The 24,123-nt window shown below is 42.6% G+C and overlaps 1 protein-coding gene and 1 long non-coding RNA gene across 2 annotated transcripts in view; one reads left to right on the top strand and one right to left on the bottom strand.

Moving 5' to 3' along the window:
• LOC115138687 (G2/M phase-specific E3 ubiquitin-protein ligase-like) overlaps nt 1-6,475 on the bottom strand; it is a 24,013-nt gene extending 17,538 nt beyond the window's left edge. Inside the window, 4 exon segments of the mRNA XM_029675804.2 lie at nt 876-992; nt 1,361-1,458; nt 4,969-5,053; nt 6,366-6,475. Of these exon segments, the coding sequence (XP_029531664.2) occupies nt 876-992; nt 1,361-1,458; nt 4,969-5,011 (258 nt within the window). The 5' untranslated portion in view covers nt 5,012-5,053; nt 6,366-6,475.
• Nucleotides 5,861-24,123, top strand: LOC115138686 (uncharacterized). The gene is made up of 6 exons (XR_003864983.2): nt 5,861-5,988; nt 7,645-7,747; nt 7,974-8,018; nt 16,073-16,282; nt 16,972-17,192; nt 23,966-24,123. It is a non-coding gene; the product is annotated as an uncharacterized LOC115138686 (long non-coding RNA).

The raw sequence follows: 24,123 nt of genomic DNA, 5'->3' as shown, positions 1-24,123 counted from the left end.
ACACCATGAGTCGTTAATCATAAAGCATACACCCCCGTCCTTCCTCTTCCCAGAGAGGTGTTTATCTCTGTCGGCGCGATGCATGGAGAAGCCCGGTGGCTGAACCGATTCTGACAACATATCCCGAGAGAGCCATGTTTCCATGAAACAGAGAATATTACACTTGAAGAAACGTTCAAAGTTCTTGACTTTTTCCGGATTGACTGACCTTCATGTCGTAAAGTAATGATGGGACTGTAATTTATTTTTGCTTATTTGAGCTGTTCATGCAATAATATGAACTCTGTCTTTTACGGGTTATCTTCTGTATACCACCCCTACCTTTGTTATTTCAGCGTTTTGATGTCTTCACTATGATTCTACAATGTAGAAAATAGTACAAATAAAGAAAAACCCTTGAATGAGTAGGTGTGTCCAAACTTTTGACTGGTACTGTATATTTGCCTAAAACATAATGATTGTCTTGCTCAGAAAACTTGGGCCAAATAAAATCAAATGCAGGCCGCCAGATCCCTGATCTACAGCTATCACTCCAGTTTCCCTACAGATTGTAGATATGGTCCTGGAACTGACTGACCCTATTTATAGTATTCTTACTTACTTTCTCATATTCTTCTTATTTCTAGTTCTTGTGTTTTTGATCTAACTTATGTTATTTGTTGTATTACAATGTTATTGACTATTGCATTGTTGGGTTTTGAGCTCGCAAGAAAGGCATTTCACTGCACATGCGCATGTGACATTACAACTTGAAACAATATGTTATTTTCAGAGGTAGACTGTTGAGTCATAATCAAGGGCTAAATGGTACCTTGCCTATAATGAAAGTAGGTTAAATAAATACGCCCTCAATATGAATGAACACACTGACTTACTAGTCTGGAGGATCTGCGAACCTCCTGTTTAATGTCATCCACCAAGAAGCCATAGATCCCTTCGTTTTCCTCTCCACGCTGATACACGCCGCTTGACATCAGCTGGAATATAAAAACCTATGAATAGGATTGCAAAATTCCATCAACTTTCAATAAATTCCCTGGTTTTCCGGAAATCCCGGTTGGAGGACTGCCGGAATCAGGAGGGAATAAGCAGAAAATCCAGAGTCCTCTAACCAAGATTCCTGGAAAACCAGGGAATTTAAGTTGCCACCTTTCATCTGACATTGTAAACATTCTGTACATTTAAGGTCCCTTCAGTAAGCAACTGAATGATAAAACAAAAACTATTACTGTTTTGAGTAATAGTATTCCGCAATGACAAGATATTTTGGTTTGAGCTAGGCCATAATTCATGAACAATGAGTAATTCTAACACACACACACACACACACACACACACACACACTCTCTCTCTCTCTTACCAGGCAAAAGTAGTGCACAGTGAGTTCCTGTGACTTAAGTGTGATCTTCTCGCCATATTTGTCTGGACAATTCTCACTGCATTTACAAAGTGCACAACCTTAAAATAGAAAGAAGACATTTCAAGTTCAATGTAAATAAACAAGTACCTTAACTTTTGGGTAGGGTTGTTTGATTAAAAAAGGACAACAAAGTGAAACCTCTAAAGAAACAAGAGACCATAATACAAGAAACAGCACTATAGAGAGATAGAACAACAACAACGCAGCCACTGCCAGCTAGCCTACTTCAGCAGTACTGTATCATTTGAATTATTTTAGTCAATAAGATTCCTGCTACGTAAGCTTAACTTTCTGAACATTCGAGACGTGTAGTCCACTTGTCATTCCAATCTCCTTTGCATTAGCGTAGCCTCTTCTGTAGCCTGTCAACTATGTGTCTGTCTATCCCTGTTCTCTCCTCTCTGCACAGACCATACAAACGCTCCACACCGCGTGGCCGCGGCCACTCTAATCTGGTGGTCCCAGCGCGCACGACCCACGTGGAGTTCCAGGTCTCCGGTAGCCTCTGGAACTGCCGATCTGCGGCCAACAAGGCAGAGTTCATCTCAGCCTATGCCTCCCTCCAGTCCCTCGACTTCTTGGCACTGACGGAAACATGGATCACCACAGATAACACTGCTACTCCTACTGCTCTCTCTTCGTCCGCCCACGTGTTCTCGCACACCCCGAGAGCTTCTGGTCAGCGGGGTGGTGGCACCGGGATCCTCATCTCTCCCAAGTGGTCATTCTCTCTTTCTCCCTTACCCATCTGTCTATCGCCTCCTTTGAATTCCATGCTGTCACAGTTACCAGCCCTTTCAAGCTTAACATCCTTATCATTTATCGCCCTCCAGGTTCCCTCGGAGAGTTCATCAATGAGCTTGATGCCTTGATAAGCTCCTTTCCTGAGGACGGCTCACCTCTCACAGTTCTGGGCGACTTTAACCTCCCCACGTCTACCTTTGACTCATTCCTCTCTGCCTCCTTCTTTCCACTCCTCTCCTCTTTTGACCTCACCCTCTCACCTTCCCCCTCTACTCACAAGGCAGGCAATACGCTCGACCTCATCTTTACTAGATGCTGTTCTTCCACTAACCTCACTGCAACTCCCCTCCAAGTCTCCGACCACTACCTTGTATCCTTTTCCTCTTGCTCTCATCCAACACTTCCCACACTGCCCCTACTCGGATGGTATTGCGCCGTCCCAATCTTCGCTCTCTCCCCCCGCTACTCTCTCCTCTTCCATCCTATCATCTCTTCCCTCTGCTCAAACCTTCTCCAACCTATCTCCTGATTCTGCCTCCTCAACCCTCCTCTCCTCCCTTTCTGCATCCCTTGATTCTCTATGTCCCCTATCCTCCAGGCCGGCTCGGTCCTCCCCTCCTGCTCCGTGGATCGACGACTCATTGCGAGCTCACAGAACAGGGCTCCGGGCAGCCGAGCGGAAATGGAGGAAAACTCGCCTCCCTGCGGACCTGGCATCCTTTCACTCCCTCCTCTCTACATTTTCCTCTTCTGTCTCTGCTGCTAAAGCCACTTTCTACCACTCTAAATTCCAAGCATCTGCCTCTAACCCTAGGAAGCTCTTTGCCACCTTCTCCTCCCTCCTGAATCCCTCCTCCCCCCCCCCTCCTCCCTCTCTGCAGATGACTTCGTCAACCATTTTGAAAAGAAGGTCGACGACATCCGATCCTCGTTTGCTAAGTCAAACGACACCGCTGGTTCTGCTCACACTGCCCTACCCTGTGCTCTGACCTCTTTCTCCACTCTCTCTCCAGATGAAATCTCGCGTCTTGTGACGGCCGGCCGCCCAACAACCTGCCCGCTTGACCCTATTCCCTCCTCTCTTCTCCAGACCATTTCCGGAGACCTTCTCCCTTACCTCACCTCGCTCATCAACTCATCCCTGACCGCTGGCTACGTCCCTTCTGTCTTCAAGAGAGCGAGAGTTGCACCCCTTCTGAAAAAAACCTACACTCGATCCCTCCGATGTCAACAACTACAGACCAGTATCCCTTCTTTCTTTTCTCTCCAAAACTCTTGAACGTGCTGTCCTTGGCCAGCTCTCCCGCTATCTCTCTCAGAATGACCTTCTTGATCCAAATCAGTCAGGTTTCAAGACTAGTCATTCAACTGAGACTGCTCTTCTCTGTATCACGGAGGCCCTCCGCACTGCTAAAGCTAACTCTCTCTCCTCTGCTCTCATCCTTCTAGACCTATCGGCTGCCTTCGATACTGTGAACCATCAGATCCTCCTCTCCACCCTCTCCGAGTTGGGCATCTCCGGCGCGGCCCACGCTTGGATTGCGTCCTACCTGACAGGTCGCTCCTACCAGGTGGCGTGGCGAGAATCTGTCTCCTCACCACGCGCTCTCACCACTGGCGTCCCCCAGGGCTCTGTTCTAGGCCCTCTCCTATTCTCGCTATACACCAAGTCACTTGGCTCTGTCATAACCTCACATGGTCTCTCCTATCATTGCTATGCAGACGACACACAATTAATCTTCTCCTTTCCCCCTTCTGATGACCAGGTGGCGAATCGCATCTCTGGCAGACATATCAGTGTGGATGACGGATCACCACCTCAAGCTGAACCTCGGCAAGACGGAGCTGCTCTTCCTCCCGGGAAGGACTGCCCATTCCATGATCTCGCCATCACGGTTGACAACTCCATTGTGTCCTCCTCCCAGAGCGCTAAGAACCTTGGCGTGATCCTGGACAACACCCTGTCGTTCTCAACTAACATCAAGGCGGTGGCCCGTTCTTGTAGGTTCATGCTCTACAACATCCGCAGAGTACGACCCTGCCTCACACAGGAAGCAGCGCAGGTCCTAATCCAGGCACTTGTCATCTCCCGTCTGGATTACTGCAACTCGCTGTTGGCTGGGCTCCCTGCCTGTGCCATTAAACCCCTACAACTCATCCAGAACGCCGCAGCCCGTCTGGTGTTCAACCTTCCCAAGTTCTCTCACGTCACCCCGCTCCTCCGCTCTCTCCACTGGCTTCCAGTTGAAGCTCGCATCCGCTACAAGACCATGGTGCTTGCCTACGGAGCTGTGAGGGGAACGGCACCTCAGTACCTCCAGGCTCTGATCAGGCCCTACACCCAAACAAGGGCACTGCGTTCATCCACCTCTGGCCTGCTCGCCTCCCTACCACTGAGGAAGTACAGTTCCTGCGCAGCCCAGTCAAAACTGTTCGCTGCTCTGGCCCCCCAATGGTGGAACAAACTCCCTCACGACGCCAGGACAGCGGAGTCAATCACCACCTTCCGGAGACACCTGAAACCCCACCTCTTTCAGGAATACCTAGGATAGGATAAAGTAATCCTTCTCACCCCCCCCCTTAAAAGATTTAGATGCACTATTGTAAAGTGGCTGTTCCACTGGATGTCTTAAGGTGAACGCACCAATTTGTAAGTCGCTCTGGATAAGAGCGTCTGCTAAATGACTTAAATGTTAATGTAAATTATGTGTGTTCTCACCATTGTCATCAAAGTCAAAGTGTTGAAAAAAAGTGATAAAATGTTATACTACAACAACATAGTGGCCTTCATACTGATTACTCACAGTCTAAGTATTCCTGCTCGGATCTCCGAATCCTCCTCTTCATTTTTAATAGTAAGAGGACCTCGATTCTTCACATGAAAATTGCCTGAAAAATAAATGTAATAGCTGTATCAGCAAACTTTCAAGATACCAGACTGTGATACATGTCAAATACTGGAGCTGTGCTTAACTTATGCTAGTTTGCCTTGTAGAATGGAACAAGTGGAATAGTCCCAAAAGTGCAAACTACAAGCTGAATTGAGCGAACCTCAAATACCTTACTGTTGCATGGAATGTCATACCTTGGGCACTACAGACAATCATAGCTATTTGCATGAAACTGTCTGGGAATACATTGGCTCCATTTTTTACTTTATGCAGGTGGGCCAGGACCCACTCTCCGGGTATGTTAGCTCTGGTCCATGCACATGTCGGATGAGCATGCAGCGAGAAGGGTGTAACTGCAACCCGCAATTCTGGGCGTTCAACCCCTCCTTTTATAGGTCCAGTAACCTAGATCCAGTAATGCACCGTAACGTTGGATGCCAACCGCCGATAAACTCCAGAGAAGAGGGGTGGACAACCGTTGCTAGCTACCGCCCCCGCCTGTCCGGCAGTTATCCCGCAGTTCTGTTAACGATGACGAGAGCAAGTGCTCAGCTGGCGGGAGCGAAGGACCCAGTGTGCTAGCTTAGCAAGCTAGTCCTAAGGAGGACACCGGTACACAGTAGGCAGGGGCACAAAAAACTCAAAGAGAATACTTGTATTTCCCTTTTGACCCACATCCAAAAGTTTCACACAAGCATGAGATGGAACAAAAGGGATGTTCGAGGGGTGTGGTTCATGAAGGAACCAATGGGATACTCGATTCTTTTTTTCGGGGGGGGGGGGCACATGTGGGAACGTCCACATGTGGGAACGTCCCGAATTGCAGGTTTCAGTTCCATACAGCCAAAGATGGCTCATCAGCTGATAAAATGCCCAAGTCGTTTTAGTGGACAGAGAAAAGTTTGAAATTACTCTAGCAATATCTTCACGTTGGTGAGTTACGAAAGTATACTGAATACAATGACTAAACAAAACTGGGGGGAAACGTGCCAGAGCGGTGAACCAGAGCTATGTATGGGTATGCGTGCGCATTTAGAAATATCTTCAGCTTAGATGCATTTTTTTTTACAAAAGTCTTCCTCATAGTCGTTATCTGCATTATATAAGTAGCAACGAGATCTACGCATTCGTGTTATGACCCAATGACGTTCTCGAATGACGTTCTCGAGTGTTCTCCAAAAATACAAGCCAATGATATGTTAACACATTCGCTTGCTAAGTAGCTAGCTAATTAATAAAGTATGTTACAGAAGCGCATAGCTAAAATCTAGTTATCTACTATACACATTGAATGAAAACGTGCATCTTACTTTTACTTGATTTATATGGACTTAATCTAGTTTCTTTGGTTTTCCATTATTTTAAATTTCCCTCGTCGCCCTTCGTGGAGGGTAAATTTCAAACCGAACCAAAACATTCGGAAATGGGAAGAGTCACAACGTTGATTTCCGGTAGAATCTGCTAATTATTTTCAGAATAAAAGCCTATCTGAAAATGTAAATAAAAACAGAAACGAATGCATATAGTCCACTGATATTCATGTTTCTACAAGATCTGGGAGGGGAGCCATTAAATTTGATTTAATTATAGTCATGTTGAAATATAGACTAAGTAAGCAATACAGGTCCGGCTCCAGTCCGTGATCGTGACCCTCGGTTCCATTACATTACACATAAGTCATTGGACGAAGGCGTCTTATGTAAGGCGGGGTTTTGTTAAGAGCCCTGACACTCGGTGTGAACATGAACAAGCATTGCTTGCGGTACGGTTGTGGAAGCATAAGGACCTTATATTCAGTGCTTGATTTGGGACTGAAATATGGTGCCAGTACTGTTAATATTTAGGTGCAGGAGCTCCACAATACGTTTGAGCTAATATTCTGTAAAAGGAACAGGAGCTCAGGCAGTAGAACATGTAAGGTGCTGGTACTCAGCTATGGTTAACTCCTGCCCAAATCAAGCATTGCTTATCTTTCATACCAATAAGAAACAATAATTTAAAAAAATTATACACATTTTTATAGGGTTAGTGTCACACACGGCCATATCTCAAGTGAATTTCATAAAAATGAAAATAGTGACAGTTTTAAAAAGTTACACATTTTAGCTAAAACTATACTAAATATATTAACGTCCCCAAATAATAGATTAAAACACACTGTTTTACTATGAAGGTCTACATTACCCTCAGCAGCACTCTATAGGTTAGCACCATGGTGTAAACAGAGGACAGCTAGCTTCTGTCCTCTGGGTACATTGAATTCAATACAAAACCTAGGAGGCTCATGGTTGTCACACATCCCATAGACTTACACCGTAGTTATGACAACTTCCGGAGGATGTCCTCCCACCTATCAGAGCTCTTGCAGCATGAACTGACATTATCCACCCAATCAAAGGATCCGAGAATTAATCTAGTAGTGAAAGTATACGCTACAGCTAGCAAGCATTGCAGTGCATAAAATGTAAGTAGTTGACTCAGAGAGTGAAAGATGACAATTTGACAGTTTTGAACAAAAAAGGAGAAGCAAGAGAGCTAGCTAGCTATATTTGGTTGTATTTATTTATTTATTTGTAAACTTTCACTTAGCTAGTGAATGCAGCTACCTAGTTTATCCTACCTGGCTCAGAGAGGGATGCTATGTTAGCCAGCCGGCTATGGCCATCCAACACCGGAACTCTTCCAAGATAAGGTAAGCTTTTGGTTTGATTTATGTATTGCCGCTGTGGCCTGCCGGTGTAGCTGCTGAACTGCTTTCTGACTGTACAAGATACTGCATGATTGTAGGTGGTTACTAATGCGATAGGTCTAGTATGTTGACTATGACGTGACAACGATGTAGGCTGTGTGTAGTGGTTAGCGGTCATAATATGAAGGTTTGGCTTGAAAAGTTTTTTTTTTCTTTTGCCTGTTCACAGACAGCTGATGTGTTGTGCACTGAAGTCCACAAGCGAAGGGAAAAGGTGAGGAGGAGAGCGTGTAGATAGTTACGATAAGGAATTTTATATATACACACAACAAGCAAAGTGATCATACTGTTTTTATGTGGTTGCTATGAAAGTAAACTGTGTTTGCGTGTGATCAGGGGTGTACTCATTCTGCCGATTCTGTTGAAAAATGTTTTTTAAACGAAAGAAGGATAAACATACCTGAATTTGCCCAATAGAAACTCTAATTTTCAACTGTTGGACTAATAATTACACCCTAGATCAGCTAGATGCAGGCAAGAGTGTGCAAGGCCATGTTAATGATATCTGAGTGACAGTGACTAACAAATTCAATGCGGGTCCCGTGGAGTTCAGGGCCCCTGGGCATGTGCCTTGTTGGTATTTGGCCATGATTTAGATAGTCTAGCCAGCTAACTTATCGACTTACCAATCTAAAAATTGTTAGCTAACATGGCTAATTGAGTGACTGACATAACAGAAAAATTGCTGATGCACAACCAAATTTCAATGTTGCACCTTGTGTATTCTACTTTTCCAACTCTCAACAGTAAGTTGACACCCTGACTGAGTTCATACAAATAAATAGGGTCCCTAAGCCGGCTCTGAAGCAACAAAACAAACGGAGACATAGGCCCTATGACTTTCTATCTAGAATATACAATGTTCTAAGTATACTTGATTCACAGGCGTACTCTGGTCTTTTTATATAGGTTTATTCAGGTAAAAAAAATTGTCTGAAATACTGGTACTGGGAACTCTTGTACTGTGGAAAAGTATTGGTGTGGTGCACATGTCAAGGGAAATATTTAATTCAATTAGAGAATATGATTAAATAACAAAAACGTATCTGGGGGCACCAGGTTACATAAAACCAAAATTGTCTATGCTTTAAGAATACATTGCTTTATAGAGCTACATAAAACCAAAATTGTCTATAACGTCTTTATGATTAAATGAATTGTATTTTCATAAGGCCATGTTCTGCATCTGGTGGACAGAAATTATTAACTCCGTATCGCTAAAGGTTTTGGTCTCACTGCACCAATAGATGGCGCTAATAGACAATAAATTCCTTTTGATAGTTAGTTTTATTTCAGGCTTTTGAAAGTGTCAAGGTCCATTCGTTTTTTTTAAGGATGTTTGACAAATGTTAACCTGGAATACTGTATCAGAATATCCTCTTTTCACAATTCTCTTTGTCACATAAAATAGGGTGGGTTAAGTTTCTGAAAGTGTCATTTTTGTGTGTGCATAATCTGAGATGTTTGATCAGAATTAACCAAAAAATGATCTTTGGCAAGATTGATCTTTTGCAAATTCATAAACATCACTTGAACAAAATGTAGCTGAGGAAAGTCAGAGATATGTCCAGGTTTCCCTGTCATGTCCCATTCCCAGCTGGCCACCAGCAGTCTCGTACTGTGGGTACCCTGATAGGCGAAGACCTCCAGGATGACGACACGAAACGTGGGCAACATCTGCCGAGACACTGGTCTCAGAACAGAGGACCTACCAGCTGTCATGAACAACAGAGAGCTATGGCATGCCATTGTCTGGCACATTGCACCTCCATAAGTAAAGTATGGAAGTCCCATTCTAATATAAGATAATACTATAATGATCTCCCCTCCCTGTCCCTCCTTCAGTTTTTCACCTATTGCATTGACCAGATGATGTACAGTAGCCACCCTACACAGTAACTAGAACATGCCATGAATCCATGGCAATATTCTACAGGAGGACTATGCATAGTCTGATTTATTTAATTGGGAAGCGAGGCATGGTATATTGTAATGAGACTCAGTTTAGGCGTCTCAAACACTGAACTATATAGCCTCTCTCCCTCTGACGTGTAACATGAGCATTACTGTACGGCTAACTGAACTGATTTACCTTGTTTGTCAACACCACTATGAGGACACACAAGTGTTCCTTTGCCCCGAGCCTCAAGATTACAGACCGTTACTCTCCTCCCCTGAAAAGTTTCCTACGGGAGTCTAAACAACACCCTGGATTTCTAACATTGCACACACCTCACCCTGAAGTCCACCACTATTCAGAGCTGGCATTATACAAGCTAATTTAGCCAATTATACACAGGTGTGATGCTAATTCCCCTCTCACATACTGTGCTCCTGGCAGTAAAAATAGTATAATTGCACATCTGTCATCTGTTGGCTTCCTGTGATTTTTCACTAGCTTCTGTCTCACAGCAAAACACCTGTTATATGACAAGACCATTTTGTTGTATTGGACTGACAAAATACAATGCTGCCTGCAGAGAGGAGGACGGGGTTGGTTGTGCACTGGAAAGTTTCATGGTTTCTCTTTTGTTTGAAGGATTCAATAGATTTTCTATGATAGACACATTTATTCAGATAAAAATGTTTACTTGACGTGATCTTACCTGTCCAATCATGGTACTGTAACACTGTTCAGCATTTGGATATAATAACGGGGCTACATTGTTCACATGTGCATGCAACTAATGTGCAGAAGTGTTTATAAGACCTAAGCACAATGACTGTTTACATAACGATGGCCAAATAGTCAACACTACATCAACACACATGTAACTGCCAAAATAAAGGAAACACTTGAGTAAATGAGGGATACAAAGTATATTGAAAGCAGGTGTGGTTCCTGAGTTGATTAAGCAGTTAACATCCCATCATGCTTAGGGTCATGTATGAAAATGCCCAGTTGCCCATTATTTTGGCTACCCTGGCTAGAAGAAGGGACCTCAGTGACTTGAAAGATGCATCTCAAAGGAGCATAGGGAGTTTAAAGGGTGTGTGTATCAGTCACCAGATCTCAACCCAATTGAACACTTATGGGAGATTCTGAAGTGGTGCCTGAGACAGCGTTTTCCACCACCATCAAAAATACACACAATTATGGAATATCTCGTGAAAGAATGGTGTTGGATCCCTCCAATAGAGTTCCAGACACTTGTAGAATCTATGCCAAGGTGCATTGAAGCTGTTCTTGTGGTGGCCCATCACCCTATTAAAACCCCCTAGAGTCTATTGGTGTGTCAAACTAAGTAAAAAAAAAAAATCCCCATCAAAATCCGTCAGTTTAAGGTATTGTTATTTTTTTGCATGGGCTGCGTCTCAATCCTATGGCAGCCTTCCGCATCTGAGGTGGAAGGTCACCAAGCTACAGCGGTATTTCTCAGACCCTGAGATATCCTGAAAATCAGTGTTCTCATGGAAAACATCTGTAACATCTGACTGGTTTGGCCTACAAAACTAATATGACCACTCTATGGAAATATGAAATTCTCACAATCTGTGGTGTTTTGCTCCACAGCTTGCATGGAGGTAGTTTTGTGCCTCCCCAAAAAAGGGGTTAAATGTGTGTAATAAAAAGTAGTCTGACCCCTTGAATTTTAGCACATTTTGTTACATTACAGCCTTATTCTAAAATTGATGAAATTGTTTCCCCCCCCCCCCCTCATCTACACACAATAACCCGTAAAGACAAAGCAAAAACAGATTTTTAGAAGTGTTTGCTAATTTAAAAATCAGAAATATCACATTTACATAAGTATTCAGACCCTTTACTCAGTACTTTGTTGAAGCACCTTTTGGCAGTGATTACAGCATCGAGTCTTCTTGGAAATGACGCTACAAGCTTGGCACACCTGCATTTGGGGAGTTTCTCCCATTCTTCTCTGCAGATGCTCTCATGCTCTGTCAGGTTGGATGGGGAGCGTTGCTGCACAGCTATTTCCAGGTCTCTCCAGAGATGTTCGATCGGGTTCAAGTCCGGGCTCTGGCCGAGCCACTCGAGGACATTCAGAGACTTGTCCCGAAGCCACTCCTGCCTTGTCTTGGCTGTGTGCTTAGGGTTGTTGTCCTGTTGGAAGGTGAACCTTCACCCCAGTCTGAGGTCCTGAGTGCTCTGGAGCAGGTTTTCATCAAGGATCTCTGTACTTTGCTCCGTTCATCTTTCCCTAAATCCTGACTAGTCTCCCAGTCCCTGCCCCTGAAGAACATCACCACAGCATGATACTGCCACCATGCTTCACTGTAGGGATGGTGCCAGGTTTCCTCCAGTTGTGAGGCTTGGCATTCAAGCCTAAGAGTTCAATCTTGGTTTCATCAGACCAGATAATCTTGTTTCTCACGGTCTGAGAGTCTTTAGATGCCTTTAGGAAAACTCCAAGCGTGCCGTCATGTGCCTTTTACCGAAGAGTGGCTTCTGTCTGGCCACTCTAGCATAAAGGCCTGTTTGGTGAAGTGCGACAGAGATGGTTGTCCTTCTGGAAGGTTCTCCCATCTCCGCAGAGGAACTCTAGAGATCTGTGTTCCTGAAGACCTTCAATGCTGCAGAAATGTTTCTCAAATATGTGCCTCGACACAATCCTATCCATTTTAGAATAAGGCTATAACGTAATAAAATATGGAAAAAGTCCAGGGGTCTAAATACTTAAAGAAGGCTCTGTATATTTCCTGAGCTTTCTTTTCTCCTAGATATACACTGCTCAAAAAAATAAAGGGAACACTTAAACAACACAATGTAACGCCAAGTCAATCACACTTCTGTGAAATCAAACTGTCCACTTAGGAAGCAACACTGATTGACAATAAATGTCACATGCTGTTTTGCAAATGGAATAGACAACAGGTGGAAATTATAGGCAATTAGCAAGACACCCCCAATAAAGGAGTGGTTCTGCAGGTGGTGACCACAGACCACTTCCCAGTTCCTATGCTTCCTGGCTGATGTTTTGGTCACTTTCGAATGCTGGCGGTGCTTTCACTCTAGTTGTAGCATGAGACTGAGTCTACAACCCACACAAGTGGCTCAGGTAGTGCAGCTCATCCAGGATGGCACATCAATGTGAGCTGTGGCAAGAAGGTTTGCTGTGTCTGTCAGCGTAGTGTCCAGAGCATGGAGGCGCTACCAGGAGACAGGCCAGTACATCAGGAGACGTGGAGGAGGCCGTAGGAGGGCAACAACTCAGCAGCAGGACCGCTACCTCCGCCTTTGTGCAAGGAGGAGCAGGAGGAGCACTGCCAGAGCCCTGAAAAATGACCTCCAGCAGGCCACAAATGTGCATGTGTCTGCTCAAACGGTCAGAAACAGACTCCATGAGGGTGGTATGAGGGCCCGACGTCCACAGGTGGGGGTTGTGCTTAGAGAACACCAAGATTGGCAAATTCGCCACTGGCGCCCTGTGCTCTTCACCAACGAAAGCAGGTTCACACTGAGCACATGTGACAGACGTGACAGAGTCTGGAGACGCCGTGGAGAACGTTCTGCCGCCTGCAACATCCTCTAGCATGACCGGTTTGGCGGTGGGTCAGTCATGGTGTGGGGTGGCATTTCTTTGGGGGGCCGCACAGCCCTCCATGTGCTCGCCAGAGGTAGCCTGACTTCCATTAGGTACAGAGATGAGATCCTCAGACCCCTTGTGAGACCATATGCTGGTGTGGTTGGCCCTGGGTTCCTCCTAATGCAAGACAATGCTAGACCTCATGTGGCTGGAGTGTGTCAGCAATTCCTGCAAGAAGAAGGCATTGATGCTATGGACTGGCCCGCCCGTTCCCCAGACCTGAATCCAATTGAGCACATCTGGGACATCATGTCTCGCTCCATCCACCAACCAACCACAGACTGTCCAGGAGTGGTTGGTTCATCAGGAGCATGCCCAGGCGTTGATACATTTGATTTCCATCGATCATTTTTGTGTGATTTTGTTGTCGGCACATTCAACTATGTAAAGAAAAAAGTATTTAATAAGAATATTTCATTCATTCAGATCTAGGATGTGTTATTTTAGTGTTCCCTTTAATTTTTTGAGCATTGTATATACGACAGACACTTCAAAACCTTATCCGTTGTAAGTCTTTTTTGTCATTTATGAATGTTAATCAATGCATTTCTATGGGCTACATTAGGAAAGGCCAAATGTAATATTTTATAAATGCCTAAAAGTGTCCTAAAAATCAAATAGCTACATGATCCATGGTATGACTGTCTTAAAACAAATCCTTGTGTTGACTATGGATTCACAGATTGGGATACCTGTTCTTCCATAATCTATTCAAGTCTGTTTGCGAGCTTGCATGGACACAGGGTTCCACTCATATACACATACAGTACAGTAGCCTATATAGGCATAGCTCACTGAAATGCACTTTTTATGGGCCAAGTGGAAGAGCATACACAGATGTCAAACCCTTCATGAACTTCAACCATGTTTGATGAGTGACAGTGACATGACTGTCATATGACCAACCGTAACCCGAGATCCAACTTGTCTGAAATAAAGCGAGGAGGAATCCGACATGATTATCATGCTATGTTAGAGCTGGGACCTCAACCAGACCCTGAAATTGAAGGCAATGCTGAGACTGAGGAACAGCCTTTCCCTTCGAAAGGAGTCAAATTTAATTATTTGGTCCCTAGTTAGTTGGAGCTTTCAATATTGGGATTTCGGTGGAAAATATAAAATTGACTTCGAACACTCTCGCATGGATTCCCTGTGCCATTTATAACAGCTTGTAATATCTCATGTGGCTTGAGGAAATGGCTGTCTATACAACCCAAATAATTCTGTCCCTTTGACCCAAAGTCTATCAGTTCTCGGCTCACTAGGGTCCCCATGTCATCCCTCCAGCCCTGCCTGCCTCCTGACCCCCTCAATGAAATTGGTTGTCTTTGGAGTTATACAATTGACTGCTAAATCAGACATTTGAAAAGGCTCTGAGCCCTGATACACCAGGTCCCTTACTTTCTTGCTGTCTCTCGTTCCACTGAATAAATCCAAATCACACTAGGCTTTAGGAAGTCACACTGTTTGCCTCTCCTTTCCTTTCAGAACTCTACTCTTATTACAACCTGTCTATGGTTTCTGTCAAAAAGCATATGTGTCTATACCTGTAGTTAATCACAAGATGGTAAGGTAGCATTGTTTGAATAACAGTAACACATTTTGATAATTGTTCCCAAAACTCCGTGTTTGTGTTTCATATACATATTCTATGTGTACCACTTCATGATGTAGGAATTTATTGTCAGAGTTGTAGAGTAATAGTGAAGACATCAAAACTATGAAATAACACCTATGGAATCATGTAGTCACCAAAAAAGTGTTAAACAAACCAAAATATATTTTATATTTGAGATTCTTCAAACTAGGCACCCTTTGCCACGATGACAGCTATGCACACTCTTGGCATTCTCTCAAACAGCTTCTTGAGGTAGTCCCTTGGAATGCATTTCAATTAACAGGTGTGCCTTAAGTTCATTGCGGGAATTTATTTCCTCCTTAATGCTTTTGAGTCAATCAGTTGTGTTGTGACAAGGTAGGGTTGGTATACAGAAGATAGCGCTATTTGGTAAAATACCAGGTCCATATTGTTGCAAGAACAGCTCAAATAAGCAAAGAGAAATGACAGTCCATCATTACTTTAAGACTTGAAGGTCAGTAAATCTGATGAGGACCACCGCAGGAAAGGAATACCCAGAGTTAACTGCACCTCGGATTGCAGCCCAAATAAATTGCAGCCCCCAGAGTTCAAGTAACAGACACATCTCAACATCAACTGTTCAGAGGAGACTGTGTGAATCAGGCTTCCCTGGTCGAATTGCTGCAACAAAAAAACACTATTAAAGTACACCAATAAGAAGGGACTTGCTTGGGCCAAGAAACACGAGCAATGGACATTAGACCGGTGGAAATCTGTCTTTTTGGTCTGATGAGTCCAAATTTGATGTCTTTGGTTCCAACCGCCATGTCTTTGTAAGACACGGAGTAGGTGAACGGATAATCTTGTGTGGTTCCCACCGTGAAGCATGGAGGTGGTGAACGGATAATCTTGTGTGGTTCCCACCGTGAAGCATGGAGTAGGTGAACGGATAATCTTGTGTGGTTCCCACCGTGAAGCATGGAGGTGGTGTGATGGTGTGGGGTTGCTTTGCTTTGCTGGTGAAACTCTGATTTATTTAGAATTCATGGCACACTTAACCAGTATGGCTACGACAGCATTCTGCAGCGATACGCCATCCCATCTGGTTTGCGCTTAATGGGACTATCATTTGTTTTTCAACAGGACAATGACCCAAAACACACCTCCAGATTGTTTAAGGGCTATTTGACCAAGAAGGAGAGTGACTGAGTGACGCATCAGATGACCTGGCCTCCACAATTACCCGGCCTCAACCCAATTGAGATGGTTTGGGAGAGAGAAGAGGGAAGGAAAAGCAGCCAAGTGCTCAGCTTATGTGGGAACTCTTTCAAGACTGTTGGAAATGCATTCCAGGTGACTACCTCATGAAGTTGATTGAGAGAATGCCAAGAGTGTGCAAAGCTGTCATCAAGGCAGAGGGTGGCTACTTTGAAGAATCTAAAAATCTATTTTGATTTGTTCAACTTTTCTTTTTTTGGGGGGTTCCTACATGATTCCGTATGTGTTATTTAAATAGTTTTTATGTAATAAATAAGTAATTAGAGACACAACCAGTATAGCGTAGAAGACTATATTATGCAGGACTATTTTTCTTAAAAAAAAAAAATTTACAAAAAGGAGCACGTAGGTGAGAGAAATGTAGGTGACCACACAAATAAATTTAGGATGTATTTGATGTAATAACGCTCGAATCCTCAATTTTTCTAGGCACACTGATACTCCCAAATAAAATTCTGGGTCACATAGCAAAATATTTAGGCGTGTATGTGAGTAAAAGGGTTGCACTGTAGAGCCCTGTTCTGATTGGACGTGAGGGAGTATGCTACACATATGCAGCATTAGGTAGATTACTGTCTTATGATTGTATGTGAGGAAGTATTCTACATATCCAGTGTTCTGTTTATTACTGGCATGTTTTGACTGTTCTCATTGGATGACAGGGTTGGGACTGGGGATGTCCTGATGGCAGTGAGGTTTCAGGGGAGTTGAGCTTTGCTTGCTCTCCCCTATCCCTCAACCCTAACTCTGCATGTCATCCTCAGGGCACTGAGTTCCAAAGAGGGTGGAGCCTATGTTTGGGATCTCCAGTGTCTCTCCACGTGATGGCAGGGGTATCACTGACCACTGTTTCCCCACAAAGGAGTAACACCCTCTTTTTTTATTTATTTTTTATATAATATATATTTTTTTTAACTGCCATATGAAAACAAACAGAGGGAGAGGAGCTACACAGACTACTGAAAGCCCAGGATACTGCACAGAGGTAATAACTTTACCTGAGCTTTAACTAACTACTTATTAATTTTGTGATTATTATTATTTTTCAACATTTCTGCTTTTTTTTCTGTTTTTTCCGAATATTTATTTTTTTCTGTTGGTTTGAGAAGGTGTGAGTGGGATTTATTCAAGTATGTCATCTCAATTGAGAAGACTGGAGAAACACTTGGTTAGTTAAAGGTTTGGCAATTAATCAGTTGGTGTTTTTTTCCCCCACACATTGAAGTATAGCAGTTGAATATGTTAGCAGTAGATTTGACATTTTTGAATCGTTTACCCAGATATGTACTAGTTAATATAATTTTCAGTTCAGATCCAAATCCCCAGAGTCATACCAGCTGTTTTGTGTATGACAGAATTCATAGAAGCCACCATTTACCTTTTCAACCTTTCAAATTTATAATAGAGGATATAGCTTTTCCCTCCTTTTGCCAAATTTGAATCGCTCTAGATTTAGTTGTCACTCTGCCCTCATGCCTCTTCTTTATAATAAATGAAAGGGGAACAACTTTGATAACGTGCCTTTGAATTTTACAGCACAGTGCTTCAGTTGAAATCTAATTTGAGAGAAAATGGCAACCCAGCTGTTCTTTTGATGGAGCACAACCAAAACATGGGTTCTTTCAGAGCAACACACACAGGCCATCTTCATCTGCACATCAATGGGCCTCTTGGTGCATCATGCAGGGTTGTAATTACAGTAGTGTGGCAGTGCTGGGGCTAATTCAGTCTCTATCTGGCGCGTCTATAACATCAGGTATTGGGGGGAATGATTGCATGGAGAGGATGGACATGGGTGTGTGTTCTGCCTCTCTCACAATAACACTGCTTTGTGTTGTTCCTGCCAGCAGCGTGCGTGCAGATGAGCTCCCATTAAATATCTACATTTATTATGCAAACAAAGGGGGTTAATTGTCCACATATTTGCATGCAGCTTGGTAAATGAATTATGCAAGATTGTTTCATAGCAACTGCTCCGGGCCAGGCCGAGGGAGGAGTTGAGCTGGGATTGGTGGGTTTGGGGGTTGACAGGTTCAGGCTTGGAGACAGACAGGACTGTAATGCCCTTTCACCATACTGAGCCAAGCTGAAGAAAGCCAAGCTAAGCTTTACTGTGCTGGCCTAGTTGCGCATTCAGCATAGTTGCTGGAACTATGCTGGAAATAACAATGCAAAAAATAAAATACCTGAGCCAACACAGTACGGTTCTGGTTGGCACAATGGTGTGAACATATTTATTGAAGTAACAATCACTAAGACTAGGTCCTCCTGGCAGTGAAGAATTATGATAACAGTTGCCCTTGTTATGGCAGATAGAAGTTATTCGAAGTTAGTAAATATACAGAAAATCTTATTCAGACAATGAGTAGGTAAATAAATAGTTTTTAAATGCAGATAATTGTTGTGGCTCCATGCACATGCCATATGCAGCTCTGTAGGTATAGCAGAGTTATTAGAATAATGTATTAGGCTACTATTAATTTATGCCAAGCCTTAATTGGTTCAGCTTGTCAATTAGCCATACGTGTTAACACCTGTGCAATCCCCACAGAGAAAGGAGTGAAACACTTTAAGGACTGTAAATTAATATTCAAAGACATAATTTATTATTGTCAAAATGTTTTAAGGTGTCAAATGGTTAAAATATAATTAATTTAACAGCATGCATGGTGAAAAAATAGATAAGCTCTCGTATAGAACTAGAATGAACGGCAGCGGGTCGGAGCCTCTGGGAGAAGGCATAACTTGCTATACATTTATTGTACCATATAGGGAGAAGACTGCTACAAACCTGAATTTAATCTCAGGGTACTTTTCAACATTAGAATGTATCTGTTACATATACTGTAACTTCATGCTCACATTGCATTACATTATTAATTAATGCACACAATACACTATTTCCCCAGAAAAGGCTGAGGGCTATTGTAAAGTGCTTGTTAAATTGACTCTGCATTTGACATGTATAGTCCCTCAAAAGACATAACATTCCCAGTCCTATCATGCTGGATAGACAGCAGCTGTGGGACAGTCTGTAGCATCAGGGCTGGATTACCAACCTGGAACGCAGGGCCCTTGCGTCGGGGAGATCGGGGTGCCCCCAAATAGCATATGAACACATCATAAGCCATTGAAAAATGTGTAGAAATGTAGGACATTTGCTTTAAAACTGCTACATTTGATCTTAGCCTCATGGCAAAATGCAGAATTGTAGGAAATTGGCTATAAAACAACAAAAAATGACCTGTGTATCTTTTTATTTAACTAGGCAAGTCAGGGCTGGGCGATATGGCAAACATATCATATCTCTGTATTTTTTATTATTACATTTTTGGTGTTTTACATTATTTTGTTTTTCAATAATACAATAATAATACAATAATTAAACTTCAACCAAAAACAATTTCCTGTATTTTCATCTATTTCTGCATTTCCTGCACTCATTTGAGATCATTTCCATAATGCCATGTAGGGCTGCATGATATTGGCAAAAACATCTCTGCCGTCTTTTTAACCAAATATGTTCCAATTGCGATTTGACTTGTGATTTTAGATCAAAACACTTGGGTGAACTTTTGGAATCATGTAAATATGTTTATTCTAATGATATAGTTCTAATATAAGTAATAGTGAGCTTTTTGTTGTTTGACATGCCAGGGAGAAGTTATTGCTACAGGGTAGGAACCATAGTGTTGGTCGGTGTTTTCTAGGGGACCAGATAATCTTTGGCTACATTAAATTTTTCTTCGTGGCTGCATTCCAAACACATAAAATATGCCCTCAGCCCTCCAAGTGGACACTTCTAATGATGTATCATTATGTATGATGAGTTGACACTTGCAGGGCGAGGGAAGAATGAATTAATTTTGTCACTCGTTTGTCTCATGGTTGGGTTTTCAGTTATCATTGAACCACCGGTAGCTGCTGTGTGTTTTTTGTGTGCGCTTCAGTCAATTATGATTGCATTTCATATCTTTGCTAGAAGACAATGCATCCGAAGATGTCGAATTTTAGTCATCCGACGATATCAGGTAAATTGAGTGTGATGTCAGGGAAAGTTGTATACACTAGCTAACGTTTCCAAAAGCTAACCAAACAAAAACATAATTACTTTTACAATACGTGTTTGTGCCATCATGTGTATCAGTAGCACAATTTCAAACTTATTTACATACATTTTTACTTACACTTGTATGTTGACTTCTCCATATTGATGTTGGTTTTAAGTTTTGGAAGACTTTTCTTAGCGTATGTACAATCATCCCAAATTGAATTATAGGGTGTTTCAGGCCCCGGAGTGAACATAATTGTACACTCGCAAACTCGATCATAAATGAGGGCTGAAGGGCATACTTTGCCAACATCCCTTGCTTGGCTAATTGTGGCAGCCCATGTAGGCAACATATTCATGCTTCGCCTATTCCTCTTTGTTAGAAGATACTGTCACACAAGCAACATGCTGATTTAGGCCTACACCATCACTGGTATCGAGCTGTATTAGCTAGCTACATTTGATCTGACTCAGAACATTTTATTAGCTAGCTAATTAGCGGTTGAACTAAAACTTGTTAAGGAAATACAAATGAGCTGTTTGCAGATGTAAGAAACACAAACAAAGTTTAATTATTGAACACTTGTGGATTTATATTAGGAAAGGTGGTAGCTGCATCATTGTCATCAACAAGGTTGCATATGCTGCATTGACCATGCAGACTGAACGCAAGTTTCTCGTGGTTGAGGAACAGCAAATGCGCTCCTTCAGTGGCATGAGTTGGGGCTAGGTCTGTGGAAAGCGGCATGGATAGAGAGTGGAAAGGGATGACTCAAGTAAACGACCAAAATGTACATTACACATGGCATATCACATTTAACAAACCAAATATTCTAATACCGTCAAGAAGTTAAAGTAAAAACCCGAACCGGTCCGTGCATTAATACCAGTATACCACCCAGGTCTACTCATACACTTTCACATTCTTTCCATATGCTGCTTGAAAAATAGGGTTATGGTCTAGAGAATCGAAGGATCGTGAATGTAATAAGAAATCTTAAGTGCTGGCTTAAGACTGGTAGTAACCACTACAGAATGTCCGGTCAGAACAAGGATGAGGTGGATGTCCAGCTTAAGGGGAGTTAAATGGAAGATGTTCACATCTCACACACATCTGACTATTCATGGTTCAGATAACTGAGAATCATGTTCAGTGAGAACTGGCATTAACTATGTGCGGTAGTTTAGATGCACGCACAATTAAACATCAGACATACAGGGATTCAGTCCACAGGAGGAAAAGTTCAGCAGGAGGGAAAACTGTGGATGTGCTCATCAGGATGGGGAAAGCACGTTTCTGACCACAAAGCGTGCGCTGGGGTCATAGACTAACTGAAACTGAAGTCGCGGGAATCAAGGCTACTGATAGGCAGAAGGAGATGTGATGATAAGAATTTGGCGTGACCTTGACCAATGAGACACTAACAAAAGTGGGGGTCCTCAGAATGGGAGACTAAGCTGCCCGACTAGAACTAACCAGAAGGGATTGCTAGAATCACCTGACTGAAGCTTGCCGTTTTAACTCTCCTGCTACTCTGTTTGTTTACCCTTATTAGTCACTTTTACCCTTACCTACATGCACATATAATGTCAATTACCTCAACTACCTCATATCCCTGCACATTGACTCAGTAGATGTGCGCCTTGTATATATCCTCGTTATTTTATTGTTACTATTTCCTTTATTTTTTCTGCAAAAAAATCATATTAAGCATTTTATATGAATGTCTACACCTGTTGTATTTGGTGCATGTGATACAATATATTTGATTTGATATATTACACTGTCGTTAATAATCTATCCGCAAGCATGAGAGCTTATCATTCATCATAAGTGACAGTCATCCACAGACGGACTACAATCGTCCAGTCGTATTTTTTCTCGTCATCAGTTGTATGGGTGATGTGGGTCGGTTCGGTTGGCTTACGTAGCATTAACCATTGGGTCTGCTTGTGCTAAGCAGACACCCTCTTTTGACAGCCTACACATTAATCATGACCTTGTGACCCCACTGTACTGCAGGCCCCCTGCTTAACCCAACTCTCGGCTGCCATGTGCTCCTGGTTAAACCCCCTTTGGTTCAGTGTCGTGACCCCTGTGAGCATTGAGCCCCTTAATCAAAATCCACAAGGAGATCAGCATATGGCCTGCACTTGAGCTGGCATGTCCTATCCCTGTTGATTTAAGCTTTATCGGGTTAAAATCCTGCCTGCCTGCACCACAGCAAATCATGCAGCTAGACAGGACTATTTGGTGGTATAAATATTCTGCCCATTCTAATATCAGAAACAATGTTGATTTTCTTTTTTGAGGTAAATATTTATGTTTATTCAACAAGCAAACTGTAGCCCGAGATGTAAAAAATATAGTTATTGTAGCGCATTCTTTTTCCCCCCCAATTTCGTGGTATCCAATTGGTAGTTAGTCTTGTTCCATCACTGCAACACTGACTCGGGAGAGGCGAACGTTGAGAGTTGTGCGTCCTCCGAAACACGACCCAGCCAAGTCTCACTGCTTGCTTAACCTGGTAGCCAGCCACACCAATGTGTCGGAGGAAACACCGTACACCTGGCCACTGTGTCAGCATGCATACACCCGGCCTGCCACAGGTGTCGCTAGAGTGCGATGGGACAAGGACATTCCGGCCGGGTACAAACATTCCACTAACCTGGAAGACGCTGGGCCAATTGTGCGCCACCCCATGGGTCTTCCGAGCCTGGACTCAGACCAGGATCTCGAGTGGGACAGCTAGCACTAGACATGAATGTTTGATGGAACCGTGGCACAGCCTTTGTTTCAGGAGTCCTCCCTTAGTATTTATCTTGGAGCACAGTGGAATATTTCTTCAAGAACATAGTTTGATATCAAACTGTGGGAAAAAGGATGAATTGTCTGTGCCAGAAATAAAGCTGATCTCAAACCCCTGCTGTAGTTGTTAGGCTTTTGTTATGTCATAAGGACATAAGACTGTTAGAACTGTTGCACTCACTACAGTGCCTTTTTGTAGGGAGATTTTCAGTTTTGCAAATGTGTTTTCATTTCCCCACAGAGTACAGTAGTAACCCTTAGATGTTAACAGACTTTGTATGTAGTATGGACAATGACATACAATATTGATAAGTAATTTCTTGATATGGAAATTTCAACAACGTTGACAAATGGAGCTGTTACACTTACTACATTTACAACTGCTAAACTTACTAATGTTGTTACCATATCAAGACAAAACGATACTCACTAATATTTATAATCAATAATATTTATACTGAATAATCAATCCAAGAATATTAGGCACATAGTAACTACCGTAATAATATTAATATAGTTTATTTGAGAATGAGGATGTTTATTTGTAGACTATCAGTGGTACGGTTTGAAGTGCAGAACTATGTTGCCTAGAAACTAATGGAAGGATGAAAACCCAACTTGCCCCTGTTTGAACTGTTGGAGGTAACCATTGGCAACAGCTAAATATTTCCCAGCTATTGTGTTTTACTTTCTGGATGAGAGGTGCTGACAATATCGTACTTTTGTGATGAGCAGCATTGTATAAGCCACAACAAAAGCAATATTGTCCATATGTCCATTTAATTGAATGTATTGTTGTTGCCACAAGCTATTGCTATTATTCTCAATCCTACTAGTATAGAATGCATGTTCTTATTATTGTGTTTGAGTGTTGAATTTTTCCTGCTTTTCTCTCTAGGAGCAAGAATCAAGTTGGATAAACCAAGGAGAGGTACCTTGAACAAAAAAGAAAATCATTTAAAGAAAAACATCATGTCTTATTCAACATTGAATGTTTTGTCAAGTTATTGAAATTCAAGTCATTAACATGGGCATCATATTTGTCTTTCATTTCAC

This window comes from Oncorhynchus nerka, linkage group LG12 (assembly GCF_034236695.1).
Source record: "Oncorhynchus nerka isolate Pitt River linkage group LG12, Oner_Uvic_2.0, whole genome shotgun sequence".
NCBI lineage: Eukaryota > Metazoa > Chordata > Actinopteri > Salmoniformes > Salmonidae > Oncorhynchus > Oncorhynchus nerka.
This window is presented reverse-complemented; position numbering and strand designations above follow the sequence as displayed.